Source organism: Tursiops truncatus, chromosome 16 (assembly GCF_011762595.2).
Source record: "Tursiops truncatus isolate mTurTru1 chromosome 16, mTurTru1.mat.Y, whole genome shotgun sequence".
Classification (NCBI taxonomy): Eukaryota; Metazoa; Chordata; class Mammalia; order Artiodactyla; family Delphinidae; genus Tursiops; species Tursiops truncatus.
The window spans coordinates 34,178,116-34,197,790 of record NC_047049.1 but is presented as its reverse complement, the minus strand read 5'-3'; the positions used below and the strand labels follow the sequence as shown (position 1 = coordinate 34,197,790).

The 19,675-nt window shown below is 37.1% G+C and overlaps 1 protein-coding gene across 3 annotated transcripts in view; it reads left to right on the top strand.

Annotated features, from left to right (window-relative positions):
* BTAF1 (B-TFIID TATA-box binding protein associated factor 1) overlaps positions 1–18,933 on the top strand; it is a 93,437-nt gene extending 74,504 nt beyond the window's left edge. For all 3 annotated transcript variants that reach the window (XM_019943975.3, XM_019943902.3, XM_033841599.2), the window contains 13 exons: positions 2,679–2,831; positions 3,060–3,181; positions 3,271–3,438; positions 5,374–5,451; positions 5,583–5,712; positions 7,875–8,016; positions 8,166–8,296; positions 10,153–10,278; positions 11,723–11,875; positions 13,703–13,914; positions 15,166–15,325; positions 15,704–15,874; positions 17,381–18,933. In XM_019943975.3, coding sequence (XP_019799534.1) covers positions 2,679–2,831; positions 3,060–3,181; positions 3,271–3,438; positions 5,374–5,451; positions 5,583–5,712; positions 7,875–8,016; positions 8,166–8,296; positions 10,153–10,278; positions 11,723–11,875; positions 13,703–13,914; positions 15,166–15,325; positions 15,704–15,874; positions 17,381–17,524 — 1,890 coding nt within the window. In that variant the 3' untranslated portion in view covers positions 17,525–18,933. The remainder of the gene's footprint in view (positions 1–2,678; positions 2,832–3,059; positions 3,182–3,270; positions 3,439–5,373; positions 5,452–5,582; positions 5,713–7,874; positions 8,017–8,165; positions 8,297–10,152; positions 10,279–11,722; positions 11,876–13,702; positions 13,915–15,165; positions 15,326–15,703; positions 15,875–17,380) is intronic.
* Positions 18,934–19,675: the final 742 nt, after the last annotated feature.

Here is a 19,675-nt window from a genome sequence, read left to right as displayed (position 1 = left end):
ACACAAAGGCTGAGTATTCATTCATCTGGGCATATGTATGAGAATATGTTTGAGACTGGGGGGAAAAATCAGAAAGGAGTAGGTGGAACAATTCCCAGAGCTCACACAGGGTCAAGAATAGGTATTTCCCCCAAGCTGAGTCAGAGGACCTACCGTATCGGGCACTGAGTACAGTCCTTAGAAGTATATTGCCTGAGTAGTAGGACCAAATTAACCCTTGACAGAAGACTGATTTGAACCCACCTTAATAAAGCTTAAAAGCAAGCCTGAAAAGGATCAAATTGGTTTCAGGTAATTTAACTATATCCCCAAAAGAAAAAACTGTTTAACCCCCAAAAGTTCAGCACCCAACAGCGTAAAACTTAGGACGTTTAGCACCCATCAGAAAATTAACCAGAGGGAGTTCCCTGGTGGCCTAGTGGTTAGGATTCCAGGCTTTCATTGCCATGGCCAGGTTACAATCCCTGCTCAGGGAACTGAGATCCTGCCCCCCAAAAAAAAGTTAACCAGGAGAAAAGTCAGTCAATAGAAGCAGACCCTGAAATGACCCAGATAATAGAATTAGTATACAAGGACATTAAAATATGCTCCATATGTTCAAGAAGGTAGAAGGAAAGCATGAGTGTGATGAGGAGCAAAATGGAAGACATAAGAACAACCCAAATTGAACTTCTTGAGTTGAAAGATATAATTACAAATAAAAACACACTGGATAGGATTAATAGCAGATTAGATGCTATGAGTTTGAAGATGCAGCAATAGAAACAAGAATGTCATGCAAGTTAATTCCTGTTTCACTTTATCTTGATTTGCTCTGTCCCATCTTCATAGGAAGAATCATGTACTTTTCAGTCAAGGATTCAGGGAATATAAACCAGTGGTTTTGATAGAAGCTTTAATTCCTTGCACTATTAGTAACTCTTGCTGCTTTTATAGGAATTGCGGTGAGGAAGATACTCAAAGGAAGGGTTCCTGCCACTAAACAGTATTTATGAATCCTAATCGTTGTTAGGAAATGTCCCTATTGTATGGCCTTATATCTGGTTGTCATTTATTAAAAGGTCCATGAGGATAAATGTTTGAAGATTTGTTACTTAAAAAGCACTGTGCAGAAAGGCTTCATTTTGATGGTTGTCATTATGGTATTAGATGTGTTAAAATGTTAGTTTCTATCTTATTTGACAAAGTTGTTAATTCTAAAACCTTTTGAGGGAATTCCCTGATGGTCCAGTGGTTAGAACTCCACGCTTCCACTGCAGGGGGCACAGGTTTGATCCCTGGTTGGGGAACTAAGATCCCTCGAGCCCTGCAGCACAGCAAAAAAAAAAAAAAACCTTCTGAAAATATAACATGCAATCATCTTAAGACTCAGTGTATACACCTCACTCCTGATACTATTTCTGGTATTATAAGGAACTTATATTTTAATTGAATTTAATTGAAGTTCTTTTCTGAGAATTTTACATTTCTTAACTTCCACTTTACATTTCTTTTTTCTTTTTTTTTTGTGATACGCGGGCCTCTCACTGTTGTGGCCTCTCCCGTTGTGGAGCACGGGCTCCGGATGCGCAGGCTCAGCGGCCATGGCTCACGGGCCCAGCCGCTCACGGGCCCGGCCATGGCTCACGGGCCCGGCCATGGCTCACGGGCCCAGCCGCTCGTGCCCACGGACCGGGGCACGAACCGGTGTCCCCCACATTGGCAGGCGGACTCTCAACCACTGCGCCACCAGGGAAGCCCTCAAGGACATTCTTAAGTGAAACCAACTTTAAAAAAAAGCTGGTGTTGACCACCTAGAGGGGTGGGATAGGGAGGGAGGGAGGGAGGGAGACGTAAGAGGGAAGAGATATGGGAACATATGTATATGTATAACTGATTCACTTTGTTATAAAGCAGAAACTAACACACCATTGTAAAGCAATTATATTTCAATAAAGATGTAAAAAAAAACCTACAGCAAAAAAAAAATTACATAGTAAAAAAAAAAAAAAAAGCTGGTGGATGGCTGTGAGGAATACTGCAGTGCCTACCAGTACACTTGGTGACATTGCCTTGATTCTTTCTGAGGCATAAGCAGTTTTGCCCATTATTTTTGTGCATCAGAGCAAATGTCAACACAGTGAAAAAAGTAATGTCTTTCTTTTGTTATGAAATAATTGACGTCAATAACCCTTTGAAAAGGTCTTAGAAATCCTGAGAGGTCTGCAGACCACATTTTGAGAACCAATACCCTGGGGTATCATAACACTAAAATTGAGAAGCTCCAGTAACAGGATTTCACTTAAAATAAACTGTACAATTTTATTTGCCTCTTTATCAAGTAATGCCATGGTACTGGAAAAAATAAATTGTAGCTGTGTTCTTTAAAATATCTCAAATGTGTTTATTTAGTAGTCTCATTATAGCACTTTTAATACCTGTCAAATTCTTAAATATTTGTCTTCCAGTCTTTAAAATCATACTATTTTTGAATTGCTTTTTTCTCTGCATTTTTATATATATACATATATATGTTTTATTTTTGGTATTTTTTATAATTGAAGTATAGTTGGTTTACAATATTGTGTTATCTCTGCATTTGTATTTTGATAAGATGTGAAATGATTTCATAATCTGAGGATGGAAAAATTAATAAATAGTAGCAAATAGTTTTAATACACTTTAAAAAACAATTTTAGGCAGGCATTCCAGACCCTCCAAATATGTCAGAAGAATTAATCCAGTTGAAAGCCAAGGAACGACACTTTTTGGAGCAATTGTTAGATGGGAAAAAATTAGAAAATTACAAGATTCCAGTACCAATCAATGCTGAACTCAGAAAATATCAGCAGGTAAAGTTTTATACTTATAAATAGTGACTATTCCTTGTAAATGTGCCTTAAAGAGTTTAAAAATTGATATAGTAATTCAGTTCTTCTGTCTAGTGTCTTATACCCATTTATTTCTCATTGCCTGTAAAAATACAGATTTTTTGGTCTGTGTAAACATGTTCTTTACAAGAAAAAATTTGTTATGATCTGTTCACATTTATCATTTTTCTTTTTCTCCCAACCTTTCAGGATGGTGTGAACTGGTTAGCATTTCTTAATAAGTATAAGCTTCATGGAATTCTGTGTGATGACATGGGTTTAGGAAAAACTTTACAGTCCATCTGCATTCTAGCAGGAGATCATTGTCACAGGTAATTTTAAATGTTATTTTAAAAGAAGGCTTTCAGATGCTGAGCAGTTTAAACGAACTGGTTAATTCATTGTGTTTTGCTGTCTAAAGGGCCCAGGAATATGCAAGATCAAAATTGGCAGAATGTATGCCACTTCCTTCCTTGGTGGTTTGTCCGCCAACATTAACAGGTCATTGGGTGGATGAAGTAGGTAAATTTTGCTCCAGAGAATATCTCAATCCATTGCATTATACTGGACCTCCCACTGAAAGAATAAGGTAAGAACTGTACAACCAAAAAATGTTTTATCTTTTGCTTTAAGTAGTTTGGAAGAATAAAATCGATTAAAAATGAATTCTAGTTAGCTTTTTTGGTTGTCAGACATAGGAACTTACTTATTTAAGAAAGGTGAGTGAATAATAAAGATATAATCAGTGAGACTCATCAAAATGCAAGGACTTTATCCATTGTTAACAATCAGTTGGGCTTTCTAAGTTTTGGAGCCGGGAAACTGTCAGGAATCAAAACCATTCTCTATGCCTTTCTTGGAAGTCTGATCATAGTATCTTCTAGGTGCTTCTGTTGTATCCTCATTTTCTACTCAGTTTCCCGAAGTGCTCCCTCTTTCTTCTTCTCTCTCCTCAAAAATGTTTTTTGGTCCACAGTGGCTTGCTCTAGTTGCCCTGATACCACAGAAACACTAGAGTTCTATTAGTTTTACCTTCTTTCTATCAACTAGTACATCTCTGTTCCTAAATACAAATGTTGAAGAGTGGTATATCATTGATTTCAGTTCATCTTTTTTTAAAATAAATTTATTTATTTATTTTTGGCTACACTGGGTCTTCGTTGCTGCACACGGGCTTTTCTCTAGGTGCGGCGAGCAGGGGCTACTCTTCGGTGTGGTGCGTGGGCTTCTCATTGCTGTAGCTTCTCTTGTTGCAGAACATGGGCTGTAGGTGCACAGGCTTCAGTAGTTGTGGCACACGGGCTCAGTAGTTGTGGCTCGCGGGTTTTACAGCGCAGGCTCAGTAGTTGTGGCACACGGGCTTAGTTGCTCCGTGGCATGTGGGATCTTCCCGGACCAGGGCTCAAACCCGTGTCTCCTGAATTGGCAAGCGGATTCTTAACCACCGTGCCATGAGGAAAGCCCTGATTTCAGTTCATCTTTTAAAGCTTGGATAGTCATAGATTGCTGATTAGTCCGTAGATTTGCTGCCCTTCTGTTAATAATAGCTAACATATATTGAGCACTTACTGGCTAGGCATTATTCTAAGCAGTTTTATTTACATTTATGTAAAATTGTGTATTCTCATAATTACCTTATGAGGTATGGGTACTATTATTCCCAGTTTGCAGATGAGGAGTCTAAGACATGGGGTCTGGGAGGAAGGTCACTCAGCTAATTAAATGAAGATTGGAACACAGGCAGCTCAACAGCTTGTACTCTTAAAGAATTTATTGTAAAAGAATTCATCCATTTACAAGTGGTAGAAGCTCAGCTCAGACTAGCTTAAGCAAATGGCAAATTCATTAATTAAATTGAGAATCTCAGGGGGTGAATTCTTGCTTCAGGTACATCTAATTTACTATTCTTCCCCACGTATAACTTGTTCTGTTGATCTCTACTGGACTTCAGTCTACTGTTGGTAGGTAAGATGACCATGGGCATTCTCCTAGCTTGGCAACTATAATAAACAGAAATCTTTTCTCTCCCATCATGAATATATCAGTACTTGAGATGACTGACTGGCCTTGACTGGGTCATGCCCCCAAACCAGTCTTTGTGGTCAGGGGATAAAATATTGTGAATGGCTTGACCTGATTAAAATGCTTCATCTCTTTGGTGACTATGAGGATGTGTGATTGATAGCTCCCCCTCTACCCCCCAGCACAACATGGAATGGTGAAGGAATAGTGAGTGCCTCCAAGGAAGAGGTGTTGGCAAATAAAGTTAAAATGACCTCCACATTTTGAGTCAGGTACCTGTCTCTTTTCTAATCAGACTGAGTTAGGGCAACAAGGCCAAGTCATAAGAAGAATGGCCTTCAGGTATCAGGGTCATGGATGTAGAGTAAGCAGAAGGGAATATTGGGCTTAGTAGGTAGATTGAAAGCACTTTATACAATGGCATCTGTGGTTTTCCCCTTGAAAGCATATTATAAACTTTGCAGATTCCCCATTTTGTAATCTTATGTATTTTTAAATACAGGTTACAGCATCAGGTGAAAAGGCACAATCTGATAGTGGCTTCATATGATGTTGTGAGAAACGACATAGATTTCTTTAGGTAAGAATTAAACTTTTTTAAAGAAAGACTTAGTATCAAATTCAGAGAGACTTAGTATTTTCCTGCCTCAAAGACTTCATATTGTTCCTGACATATAGTAAAAGATGCTAACATTTTTTGTTTTTCTTCAGAAATATTAAATTTAACTACTGTATTCTTGATGAAGGCCATGTCATCAAAAATGGAAAAACAAAATTGTCAAAAGCAGTAAAACAACTGACTGCTAATTATAGGATTATTCTTTCTGGAACACCAATCCAGGTAATTATTTACCTTTTTTTTTTTTTTTTTTTTTTTAATATTTGCCATGTGGCGAGAAGGCTTGGCATTTCACAGTGAATTAAAGAGGTTTTTTTAGTTTATAGGAATGATAATTTCCAATAATTATCTTGCTTTTATAATGGTTCATTTGGTATGTAGCAGTATGTGAGCAAACTAGGTTTTAAATCTCATATTTAAAATGTAATTTTAGGCTATGTAAACATAAGTCTTATAAGTCTTATAACATAAGACATAAGTCTTCCACATTGGCCATCTTCCTTCTGCAGTATAATACAATCTGATTTAACATTGAAAAGCTAGAGATGATTCAGAGGTGACTCATCATATAGGAGAGGTATGAATACCTGAGATTAGGAAGCAATTGAAGGAAAGAGATTGTAACAGTTTATCTTAGAAAAGGAAGGAAATGGCTGAGTATGTAGATGCCTTTAGATATTTTTGAGAGATTCTCTTATCTTCCAGAGGAATTGGTTGCAAATGTTCACATCTAGCTTGGATAGCCAAGTCTGATGGGAAGATACCCTCCATCATTCTCCAGTTGGTAGGAGGGTAGACACCAAGTGACCTCTAAGATTGCTTCTGACTCTTAAAAAAATGATGGTTCTTTATGTATTTGTTACTTTTCTTTTAAATTTATTTTTGGTGATGGACTGACTACTAAAGTATTATGGTTTTGTCTATTAAGTAAACACTTCAGATTTTAATAACCACAAGAGAGAACGTAATTACAAACATATGAAAATTTAATGGAAGTAAGAAAAAGTACAGTTAAAAGGGAAAAAGGGACTTTCCTGGTTGTCTAGTGGTTAAGACTCTGCCCTCCCAGTGCAGGGGGCATGGGTTTGATCCCTGGTTGGGAACTAAGATCCTGCATGCCACATGACACAGCCTAAATAAATAGATAGATAAATAGATAGATAAATAAATAAGAGGAAAAAATCACTCTTTAGGTTTGTTTTTTTGTGTGTGTGTGGTACACGGGCCTCTCTCACTGCTGCAGCCTCTCCCATTGTAGAGCACAGGCTCCGGACGCGCAGGCCCAGCAGCCATGGCTCACGGGCCCAGCTGCTCCGCGGCATACTTTTTAGGTTTGGTATATCAAGATTTGTTTTGCTTATATGGAAACTTCACAGTATTTTAAAATTGATTATAGCTTTCACAACAAAAGAAGTATTTGTTTGCTTAAAGGCTCTCTTTTCCCCTTCCACACCTCAACAGTTTAGCTCTGAAGCTGTAAGGTGGGTGGGTTTCTGCACCAAACAGCCATGGTAGCCCATGAGTCATGGGGCAGAGCCTAGGTGGGATTAGAAGGGTTTCAGTATAGAATGGCAGCCCAGCATGGTGAGCCACTGCTTGAGCCTGGTGAGGAGGCCTTCTGGAAGGGGTAAACAGATGGGATGGTACCTTAGGATCCACACATACTGGGAAAGCATCTAAAATGAAAAAGTGTTGATTTCTTTTTTTCTTTTTTCATGAAACTCCAACAGAATTGGAAGGAACCTGTGCCTGTTCCTCATGCCCCATAAATACTGGGTAGACTTGACCTATAACCAAACTCTTCTAGGTTTTCCTGTGTTGAAGAAATGGTGGTATTGGCCAAATTTCTTAAATCTTGCTGCTAATCTGAGTCTCAAAGTTAAAAGAATCAGACATGTATTCATCTTTCTCCTCTTCTATTTACTACTTGATGGAACCTACCAGTAGGATTTAAATACCATGGACCAAGGCTTATTCTGGTGGAAGAGACTTGAAAGTTTCCTCCAAATAGGATAGAGTATTTTCTCCAAATTTTACACGTTAAAATATAGACTTATAGAGACTTCCCTGGCGGTCCAGTGGTTAAGACTTTGCCTTTGCAGGGGGTGCGAGTTTGATCCCTGGTCGGGGAGCTAAGATCCCACATGCCTCATGGCCAAAAAACCAAAACAGAAAACAGAAGCAATATTGTAACAAATTCAATAAAGACTTTAAAAGTGGTCCACATCAAAAAAATCTTTAAAATATGTGTATATATAGACTTATACCCAAAAATGTGGTGGTAATCTATGTCATCACAGTGGGCTTTCATTAATGTTCCATTTTTAAGTATAAGGAAATAATCCTAGTACACAAGATAACTGGTGTTCCTTTCTTATATTCAGAACAACGTTTTGGAGCTGTGGTCATTATTTGATTTCCTCATGCCAGGATTTTTGGGGACTGAACGCCAGTTTGCTGCACGATATGGTAAACCTATATTAGCAAGTAGGGATGCTCGAAGCTCCAGTCGTGAACAAGAAGCAGGTATGAAAAAGAGATACAGTTATATACTCTGTGCAAGTGAATATAATTTATATCTAACTTTTGGGAAGCCATTTAACCTTATTATTAAGAGAAATTAATAATAATAATAATAATAAATAGAATTAAGTTAACTCTCTTCTTATTAATAGGTGTTCTCGCGATGGATGCACTGCACCGCCAAGTCCTGCCATTTCTTTTGAGAAGAATGAAAGAAGATGTTTTGCAGGATCTACCACCCAAAATTATTCAAGACTATTACTGTACTCTTAGTACTCTCCAGGTTAGGAATCTGGTGATCGCAATTGTGGTTGGTGGTGGTATGTTTATTAGGGGAATGTTTTGAACAAGCCACAAAAGTATGGAATAAAGGGGATTTAGCCTTTGGTTTGTCACTCTAATCTAGCTTCTACTTCCTTAGACTTCAGGAATACTCAGTTTCAAACAGGTGTAGATAAAACCTAAATGAATCTGTTTGGATATGTAAGTACACATTTGGGTATGTGCATTTTGAATATAGCATTAAAACAAAATCCAGTATCATAATTGCTTTGTTATATATGTCTAGTTAATTGAAAAAGTTGGAAGGTTAAAATGATACAGAAGTAAGCCAATGTTTTATAAGGGCCAGAAGTCTGCCTATAATGTCATATCCTTGCAGCAGCATTATAGGTGTATACATCAGGGCTGAGTTGGGAAGTGGGACCTTGTCCCTTTTAAAGTATTGCCAGTAAATTTCCAAAATAAGTATTGGCTTCTGCACAGTTCTGATTTCGTACATAGAGACCATTATCAAAGGAATTTATTGTATGCCTTTCCTTGTGCAGTATTTTTGTAAGGGGAAACTGTCTCTTGTCTTAGTAAGATATGGCCTATAAGCAGAATTTTCTGTTTGAACGTTTACTTTGTGTTCTAGGTTAGTGAGCATCAGTCTGTTTCAGTATTAGAGTTGATTTAGTATGGTCAAATGAAAAAAAGATATACAGACATACCTGGAAAACTGCTTCTTTCCCTCCAGTGTATAGACATTTAACCTTTTAGTATTTATCTATACAACCTGAGTTTAGTGGACAGGACACTAATTTAGATGCTAAGAGCTCTGTGATCATTTATATTATCTACCTCATCTCTCTGAGCCTCCATCCCTCATTTGTAAAAATTGGATTAATATTTCTTGAAGGAAAAATTTTTAGAGGTAAGGAAATCAAGACTTTTTAAAGTTAAGTATAATAAAGAGAAGGTGCCATGTGAAGAAACCTGAGATGATATACTGGGGGTGGCACTATAACACCTCATGAAACACGCTTAAGCAGTCTGGAGGAAGGGGGCTGGGGAGGGAAGTGACATTTGGGTTCGTTTTGCACCTGCAGGTTTTTATTCTCTGACTTCTGTTCTCTAGCACTCTAGATTCTCTTCCCTTTCACATTGTTTTAGCATATACAAGGCAGGAACCCAGACTTCAAGATAATACTTTGAACTTGGTATGGGTTCTGGAGTTAGTATCCTTTTTTAAACTTGGTCTTTTGAAATATACCTATTAGGGTCTTGACCACATAACTTCACTTAAGGAAGATTTCCTCATTTACTTGTAAAGGTTAAAGTTCTCTTTTATTGGTAATGTATTTCTCTTCTTGAACAGAGTGGAAAAATTGGGTCTAGGACTATTTGACTATTTTTTTAAATATTTTAGCAGCCAAACAATGTGTTAAACTTGTTTTCTAAATGTAATTTAAAAGGAATTTACCAAGATGCAGTGGATCATCTGTAATCAAGTAGTGAAATATAGGTATCATAATTTGTTTTCTTTGATGAGGGCTGATTTAAATTACTGCTTTTATTGGCCTTTGCTAGTTATGTGGGGTTTTTTTGGGTTTTTTTTTGCGGTACGCAGGCCTCACCGTTGTGGCCTCTCCCGCTGCGGAGCACAGGCTCCGGATGCGCAGGCTCCGCAGCCATGGCTCACGGATGGGCCCAGCCGCTCCGCGGCATGTGGGATCCTCCTGGACCGGGGCACGAACCCGTGTCCCCTGCATCGGCAGGCGGACCGTCAACCACTGCGCCACCAGGGAAGCCCGCTAGTTATGTTTTGAACAATTGAAAATAATTATACTTATTGCTTTCATGGGGGGAATTTTACAGGTTCAGCTCTATGAGGATTTTGCTAAGTCTCGTGCCAAGTGTGATGTTGATGAAACAGTTTCTTCAGCTGCACTTTCTGAAGAAACTGAAAAACCAAAGCTTAAAGCTACAGGCCATGTATTCCAGGTATATATTACAGTCCACTTTTTAAATGTTGTTGAACAATGTTCTTCAGTGCAGCAATTTTTACATGGAACACTGAAATACGGATTTATTTGTTTTTTTTCAGTATTGTGTATACATTCTTGAAGATAGGTAAAAGTACCAATTTAATTTATTTTCATATTCATAATTAGTAATTAATAAGTAATTTAATATTAAAATTAAAGTAAAACCACAATATATGTTTGTATATTACATTAAAAGAAGGGTTTTAAAATAGAGAAACTTTTATTTTCTATTCAAAAAATATTTGAACATCTACCACAAGGCAGTAATTTTTCTATAACCTCAGGGGTTAATTAAAGCAGTGGACAAAACAGACCCCTTCCCTTGTAGAGGTGAAAATTGATTAAGTAAGTAAAATATATATATCATGTAAAAGAAAATAAAGGCAAGTATGGGGTTATACAGTATAGGAGTCACGGTAGGTTGTGGTTTTCAATAGAGTGATCAGGGATGTCACTGAGAAGGTGACATTTGAGCGAAGATCTGAAGGAAGACTGAGGCATGCAGATATGTGTGTGGGGGGGGAGTGATTCCAGGCAGAGGATACATAAAGCACAGAAGTCCTGAGACACATGATGAATGTGCTTGAGAAAAAAGAGTATCAACTCACTTTTTTTCTTTCCCTTTTGAAATATTCCACTGTAGAATACTTTCCAAACCCCCTTGTCACCAATAAATTAAATACTTGTAGCAGTTTTAAAGATAGAAATGGGGAAAGGTGATTTTGAAGGCTTATACCTCTCCCACAGTTTCTGTCATAGTGCTTACGGATACAGTTGAGACCCAAACTATAAGCCAAGTAAATGACAAAAGACAAAGGGTATGGCTGAATCAGAGAAAGAAAAAAAAAGACCTGAGGGGGTTCTGATTCTCAAACACAACCACTTGAAACACAACCACCTAGTTCCACCTTACCTTTCCCACCAGCAGACCTGTTGAATCAAAATACTGTGTAGAGGGGAGAGATTTACAGATTTATAAGGTCCTCAAGAAGGTTTTATACCCACTGAAGTTTGAGAAACCTTTCTTTAGAAAATGATGTCTAGTTCTAGAATCATCAGCATTATCAGGCACTTTGAGTGGGAAAGAGTTAGCTAGAAGCTAATAAATAAGACATTCTTTCACGAGAAGCTCATTGTCTAGTGGGGGAGACAGACATAAACAGTACAATTTATACAAGTTATAAATGCTGTCACAAAAATAAATACAAGTCGTGTAAGAAACACAGATGAAGACATCACAGATGAGGTACTTGAACTGTTTCTTGAAGAATGAGCAGAGGAGTAGTGAGAAGGAGAAGAAAGGCATTTTAGATAGATGGACTAGCATAGGAAAGATACTGACATGAACATTTGTGGCATGTGAAGGAGACTTGTGTATACTTTCTTCCCCTTTCTTAAAGGCATTACAGTACCTGCGTAAACTGTGCAACCATCCAGCATTAGTCTTAACACCTCAACACCCAGAGTTCAAGAGTACTACTGAGAAACTTGCGGTTCAGAATTCTTCTCTCCATGATATTCAACATGCCCCTAAACTCTCGGCTTTGAAACAAGTAAGTAGGTCTTCTAAGTGTTAGATGTGTGTTGTACATTCTTGGTCTGTAACAGTAGGTAAATTTGCTTTTCCAAAAGATTACTGAGGTGTTTACTATTTCTTTTATTTTAAAATTTGGTTTGTTAAATTTTTGATACAGCTTTTTAAAAAATTGTGGTAAAATATATAACATAGTATATGCCGTTTTAACCATTTTTAAGTGTAGAATTCTATGGCATTAATAACATTCACAGTGTTATGTAACCATTACCACTATTTATTTCCAAAATTTTTCCATCAACCAAATAGAAACTCTGTACCTGTTAAGCAATAACTTCCCACTCCCCTTTCTGTAACCCCAGGGAACCTCGAATCTACTTTCTGTCTGTATGCATTTGCCTGTTCTAAATATTTCATGTACGTGGCACCATATTGTTGTTCTTTTGTGGCTGGCTTATTTCACTTATTTTCAAGGTTCATTCATGTTAGAGCACATATCAGCACTTCATTCATTTTTATGGCTGGATAATAGTCCTTTGTTGTTGTTGTTATTACCACCACCAGTACATTTTGTTTATCCAGTCATGTGTTGATGACACTTGGGTTGTTTCCACCTTCTGGCTATTGTGAATAATGCTGCAATGAACATTGGCTTGTTTGAGTCCCTCTTTTTAGTTCTTTTAGATATTAGACCTAAGAGTGGAATTGCTGGATTATATAGCAATTCTATGTTTAACTTTTTCAGGAACTGCCAAACTGCTTTCCACAGTGGCTGCAACATTTACATTCCCAAGCTATGTGCCAGGGTTCTGATTTCCCTACATCCTCACCAACACTTATTTTCCTTTTTTTTAAGTATAGCCATCACAATAGGTATGAAATGGTATCACATTGTTGATTTGATTTGCTATTCCTATTGACTAATGATGTTGTTTTTCATGTGCTTATTGGGACATTTGTATATCTTCTTTGGAGAAATGCCTGTTTAAGTCCTTTGAATGTTTTTTCATTGGGTTGTCTTTTGGTTGAGTTTTAGGAGTTTATATTCTAGATATTAAGCCTTTATCAGATACATGATTTGCAAATACTTTCTCCCATTCTGTAGATTGTCTTTTAACTTTCTTGGTCATGTCCTCCATGGTGTCTGATGAGAAAAGAGGTGTTCATCTCATTGAGAATCCCTTTTACATGAAGTCACTTTTGGGAATTCCCTGGCAGTCCAGTGGTTAGGACTTGGCGCTTTCACTGCTGGGGCCCGGGTTTGATCCCTGGTCGGGAGACAAAGATCCCACAGGTCGTGTGGTGGTGGTGGGGTGGTCACTTTTCTCTTGCTGTCGTCAAGATTTTGCTTTTTGTCTTTGTCTTTCAACAGCTTGATTATATGTGTCAGTGTGGATCACTGGAATTAATTTTTCTAGGAACTGCTTGCTCTGCCATTTGCTCATGTCACTCTTGGTATAGCTTTTAAAAATGGAGTTTTAAAAAATTCTGGAATTTGGAAAGGTTAAATTAAAGGAACCAATTTCAAGTTAATGTAAATGTTAATACCATTTAGTTTTTCTAGCCTTAAAAATTAAGATCTTATTGTAAAACCTGGACTTTATTGTTTTAGCTTTTTGTAGTTATTCTGGCTTAAGTTTTATTGAGAATAAATAACGGATGAAGATTTTAGATTTCACATGGGCTAGTGTAGAAAATGTTATAAATGAGAGCCCCAAATGCTAATCGGCTTTTCAGGTCACAGGTAAGTTAACCTTTTCTCACCACAAAGAGAAATATTTATTTTGGTGAGATTGACTGCCTACTTTTATTGGACATCTGTGTAACAAGTGATTCTTTTTTCAAGTTGCTGTTGGACTGTGGTTTGGGAAATGGCAGCACTTCCGAGAGTGGCACAGAGTCTGTTGTAGCCCAGCACAGGATACTGATCTTCTGTCAGCTTAAAAGCATGCTTGATATAGTAGAGCATGATCTTCTCAAACCTCACTTACCCTCTGTCACTTACTTGAGATTAGATGGTAGCATACCTCCTGGTCAGAGGCATTCCATTGTTTCACGGTAAGTGGCTTCTAAAAATCTTACAAATCAAGTTATAGTCAATTTATTATTATTACTTACATAGAAGTTTGCCTCATGAAGTATCTTCTTTGGCTAGATATTTGCAAATGTGTTTTTTTTTTGTATAATTCAACCCAACTAAATCTTTACCTTTTTAAAATACAGAACTGCAGAAATATAATTGAATAGTTTGTTTAGTTAGGGGGAAAAAAGTGTGACTCTATTAGGAAAGCACTCCTAAGGGCATGAAAGAAATTTAAGGCATCAACAAAAAATAGAGATAACTACTTTCCCCTCATCTGTTTATGGGAGTTGGGGCAGGAGGAAGCAAACAAGTGGCTTAACTAAGCTCTTTATCCTGATCCCTCTGTCTCTGCTGAAAACAAGTTGGAAGCTGGCCTAGCTTGGAAGCAGAATCACTGAGTACAGTGTTTCTTATGTGTGGTCTGCTCCCTCTGCTTTGGAAATCGCAGGGGTTCATTTTTAAAAATGCATATTCCTAGGTTCTGTCCCAGGCCTGCTGACTTCAAGAGTGAGCATTTTTAACGAGCATCCCTAAGAGATTTTTAGGCACAAAACAGAGACCCACGAAGGGACTTTGAACCCAGGTTTGACTCTGACTCTACCATTGAGGCAGTGTTCTCTTGGGCCTGTTTATTATCCACACAGCCTGAGAGTCTCTCAAATAACAATAATAATATCTTATAGAGCTATTGTAAGAAATAACAAAGCATATAAAGTACAAAGCCCATTGCCTGACTCAGAGTGAGTAATAAATGGTAGCTTAGTAATGTTAGTTTTTCTTTTTCCTAGAAGCTACCAGATGTCCTTTGTCAATATCTTCTAGGACTAGTACAATTTTAGCAACCCTCAGCACGCTAATCTTCTACCTTCCCTGACTGATCTAACCTTTCTCTACACTCTTCTGTCTCCATATGTTAAATGTTCATAGTTGGGTTTTGTCTTAATTATAATTAGTGTTCATTTTTGCATCCATTTTGCAATTGGACTTAACTGCTAGGTATGAAATTTCTGACATGTTCTAGAATACCTTCTTTCTACTACTAAAGATGTTATGTATATTAAAAGAAGATAGTCTGAACTCAGGTGGTCACAGAAATGTCTATGTCGTGGATTATAAAGCAGTGTTCTCATTTGTGCTCTTTAATTTTTATTAAACAGTTCAGTTTCTGTTACTTGAACTTTAGGAAGAAATGTACTAATTTTATTTTTTAATATCTATGTTTTTAGGTTTAACAACGATCCATCCATAGACGTTCTCTTACTTACAACTCACGTTGGTGGCCTGGGGCTTAACTTAACAGGTGCTGACACAGTGGTATTTGTGGAGCATGACTGGAATCCCATGCGTGATCTACAAGCCATGGACCGGGCCCATCGCATTGGGCAGGTAAAAAGTCAGCACTCACAAGTGTTAACTTGTGCACTGGGAAAAATAACTCCCCCCAAAAGACAGGAAGCCTTGGTTTAAGTTCCTGCTCTTATGTTAGGGTTGTGACGTTAGGCAAGTCACTTAATTTTGTGGCACCATTTCCTCATGCGCTAAATGAGGTGCCTGGGCTAAGAAAACCTGGGAAACTGTCCATTCCTAATATTCTGTGATCGTCTACAAACATTTTAAGGTCATGCGCACAGATAAAGAAAACACAATCCTAATTCAATGGTAGTTAAGTACTTAGTACAAGTATGTAAGCCCTCTGACTTGGTAAATCTCAAAACTTACCCATTTATTCATACTACAGTTGCTTAACTTCTTTTTCTCATTCAGAAACGTGTGGTTAATGTGTACCGATTGATAACCAGAGGAACGTTGGAAGAGAAAATAATGGGTTTGCAGAAATTCAAGATGAACATAGCAAATACTGTTATTAGCCAAGAGAATTCTAGTTTGCAGAGTATGGGGACAGATCAACTCCTTGATCTGTTTACTCTTGATAAGGTAAAGAACTTATACAATTTGTTGTATCTTTAATGTATTCACAGACTTCCTGGGACTGCTTGGTAAAAGTATTAAAAGGAGCAGCAAAAGTCATTCACTTTAGTATCACCTAGACAACCCTTTGAGGGAATTTTTGATGTCCAGATAAAACTCTCCAGGATACTAGGGCATGTTTGAAGGTCTGACTTTCTGATTGATGTCTCCAGTGTCTTCCCCAGGTTTTCTTTCCTTAGTCCCTACCTGCTAAAGGACAGCTGTTTCTGGAGTCAGCTAGACCTGGGTCTGTGTTTCTTGCGCTGCCTCCTATTAACTGGCGACCTTAGGCAAATTAACTTCTCTGACCATCTTCAGCCTTGGCAGAATAACAATGCTTATATTACTAGAGTTACGAAAATAATAAATAGTAGCTATTGTTGTTAATGTGGATGATGGAATATATATCAGATAACAATCCATTATCAAAGGGTGCACCAGCTGAAAATATTGGTTGGTCTAATAATGTAAAACTAATAGGGTTGGATTTAAAGTCCTGTGTAGGTTCAGAAAATCAGCTGTACACTCAGTATAAATTAGGGTGAGAAATGGCCTTATATAATGCAATTAAACTAGCTGTAATAACAGAATTATAGTGTCCAAATGTGAGAGAAAGTAGTTCCACTCGACTCTGTGTGTGTTAAGCCACATTTAGAATACTGTCTGGTTCTGGGTGCTGCATTTTAAACAAACAGTAACAAATCAGTGAATCCCCAAAAGATGGCCAGAATGGAGAAAAGTTCTTCAATCATGTCACATAAGGGAGATTGAAAGAACAGGATCTGTGTAACCCAGAAAAAAAGGCTCAAAGAAACATGGATTGCTTCAAATGTATTTTATTCCATTTGAAAGAATATTCTTATGGGTGACTTTCAGTGAGCAGAAACTGGGCTTCAAGGGGTGTTCCAAGGAAGCAAGAACGACTGCCATAAAGGATCTTATTGGCAAAATTTGAATATGGCCTACATATGAGATCATGTTAATATACCAATATTAAATTTCCTTAATTTGATCTTTGTACTTGGGTTATGTAAGAGAATGTCCTTGTTCTTGGGATAAAGGGGCATACTATCCACAACCTACTCTCAAATGGTTTTGGGAAAGGCTGATAATTTATATATCTAATACTAACATATACACAGGTGTGTGTGTGTGTGTGTGTGTATATATATATATATACACACACACACACATAAACACACACAAGGGGAGAAGAATGACAAAGCCAAATGACACAGTTAACAGTGAATTCTTTGCAATGTTCTTAAAATTCTTCTCAAATAAACGTAAAATGATAAATTATTAGGGTTGTGGGAAAATAGGCTATTTTATGAGTTCACGAGCTTCCCCATATTTTGAAGTATTTAACTCTGTTGAAAAAGTGCAATGTTAGAAACAACTATGATATTTTAAAGGAAAATAAAATTTCTGAAATTAATCTTTCATTTTATCTTTCTGCCAATTTTTCTTAAGGATGGCAAAGCAGAAAAAGCTGACACCTCTACTTCTGGAAAAGCAAGTATGAAATCAGTTCTTGAAAACCTGAGCGATCTGTGGGATCAAGAGCAATACGATTCAGAGTACAGCCTGGAAAATTTCATGCATTCTCTCAAATAACTATCAGATATTGTAAATGCAATTGCTGCTAGTTCAGTAACATTTCTGCTGATATTCAGCAAATTACAAAGTTTATGGTGAACTTTTTAGCTCAATGTGTAAATAGATCTGAAGAATATTCAGCATAACGCTGGTTCTTGTTTCACTGGGGGGAACAAGTTATTCTCAAACATTTGCACTGTATTAAATTTAAATGTTAATGTGAAATGGTTTAAATTTTACATGCTGAATAGCTGCAGAGCAGAGGAACCAAACCAGGTTTACATGTGCTACCATGAGGTGTTCTTACTGGGAACAAGCCTCCTATCTTTACATAGTAGTCACTTTGTACAGGATAATATCCATGAGTACGTTAGTGTTCATGTACATTTTTCCTTTTAAAGAGAACTTGTTTTTATAAATGATTAAAACTAGGGCTTTTTTTTGTATAAAAGCCTTTAATGAGCCATAATTTTAAGAATAATGACTACAATACTGGTACTCTTGGAACATGAAAATCTTAGACAATTAATTGAACCAAACCTTTGGTGGAAACCTTTATATATTTAATGCAAAGGCATAGTGTTGTTCAAATCTTTAACATCATTTTGTTAACTTTTAAAACATCAACTATTCTAAATACAGGTAATGTTCTATTTAAGGCTATCATAACATCCTATTAAGAGGGTGTTCTTTTAATTTATCTAAGGGCTAGGATATAGCCAGATTCTGAGGACATATCTACTCAATAGGTTTCAATCAATATATATATAAAATATATATTTTTTGTAACTATGAACCTATACAGTTTTCCAGAAGTAGATTTTACACTGTTTAGAATTTCAAAACCTATGGTGAAAAGACTGTTTATCGTAGTAATGCATGACTGTAGCATAAAAGGGAGAAATGATTCCTTTATACACACAAACATACATAAATACACATATCTATATGCACAGATGTACCTATCCTGCATCCGAAAGGGTGCTTGGTATTGGCACTAAAATCATGTAGTTATACTGGGCAGCAGTAATTGGGCATGAAGCTGATTAGTGTTAGAAAAGTGAGCTCAATAGTGAGGGTGGGTATATGTATATAGATATGCATGTATGTGTATGTATATAATTTTATATATTTCACACATAAATTAATACATGCCTGTGTGCATATATATGTATGGGATATATTTGTATATACATGTACAGGAAATAAACATCCCCCAGGTTTGTGGCTGGCCATACACACACATAGGCATTGGTTTCAAAACCATCAGACCTCAGCTGTAAAATAACTTTTTGTTAAAATAAAGTTATACTGTTCTGCAGCATTTAGACATGGATATGTGTCACATTTCAGTAGCTTTGACAACCATACTGTAACATTAAACATAGCATTCCACAAGAGAATAAAAAAAGATTTAACTGTAAAAATATGTGCAACTGTGTGTTATTTGTAGGAAGTGATCACTAGAAAAAGCAAAAGATTATTAGTTTAGATATGGTCAAAAAATGCTCAAGATCTTTTTTCTCACTAATTAAATGGTTATTTTTTCATTATTTAGGACTTATAGTCAAATTTGGTGGAAGACAAAAAGGAAATTCTTGACTTTATATAGAATATCCACTGTACATAGCACAGAGAAGCTGTCTGAGAATGTGACCACTCAGAGGCAAAAGTGGGGGGACTATAAGAGCATAATAGAAATTACAGAAAAGTAACAGCGTTGCATCACATATCTGTTCCAAATATTTAATCCCAGTACAATCGTATACCTCTCGATTAAAGGTAGACCTCCTAATTTCCCAGAACACATGCTGGCATCAGTGGACTCTAAGTGAAATTGATTGCAGGAACATCTGTTATCAAGTGTCAGAGTACTCAGTGTGAATCTACGAAGCAAAAACTTGAGTTGTGTCAATAAACAAAATATTTGCTAGTCACACAAATCAGTGTCAGACATCAAAAACTGCCTCCTGCTTAAAGAAAGGGTTCCCACCGGTCTCTAGTAAGTTCCCTTAAACCAGTGAAGTTCTGTTGAAGAATATAGGGGCTGATATCCTACTATCTGTGTAGGGACAGCAGCCATGGTTTCAGGCTTACAGGAGAAAGTGGAGCTATAACTTAATCCTCTCCATAAAGCCACAAAGAGTTCACATATTGAAACAGGACTAG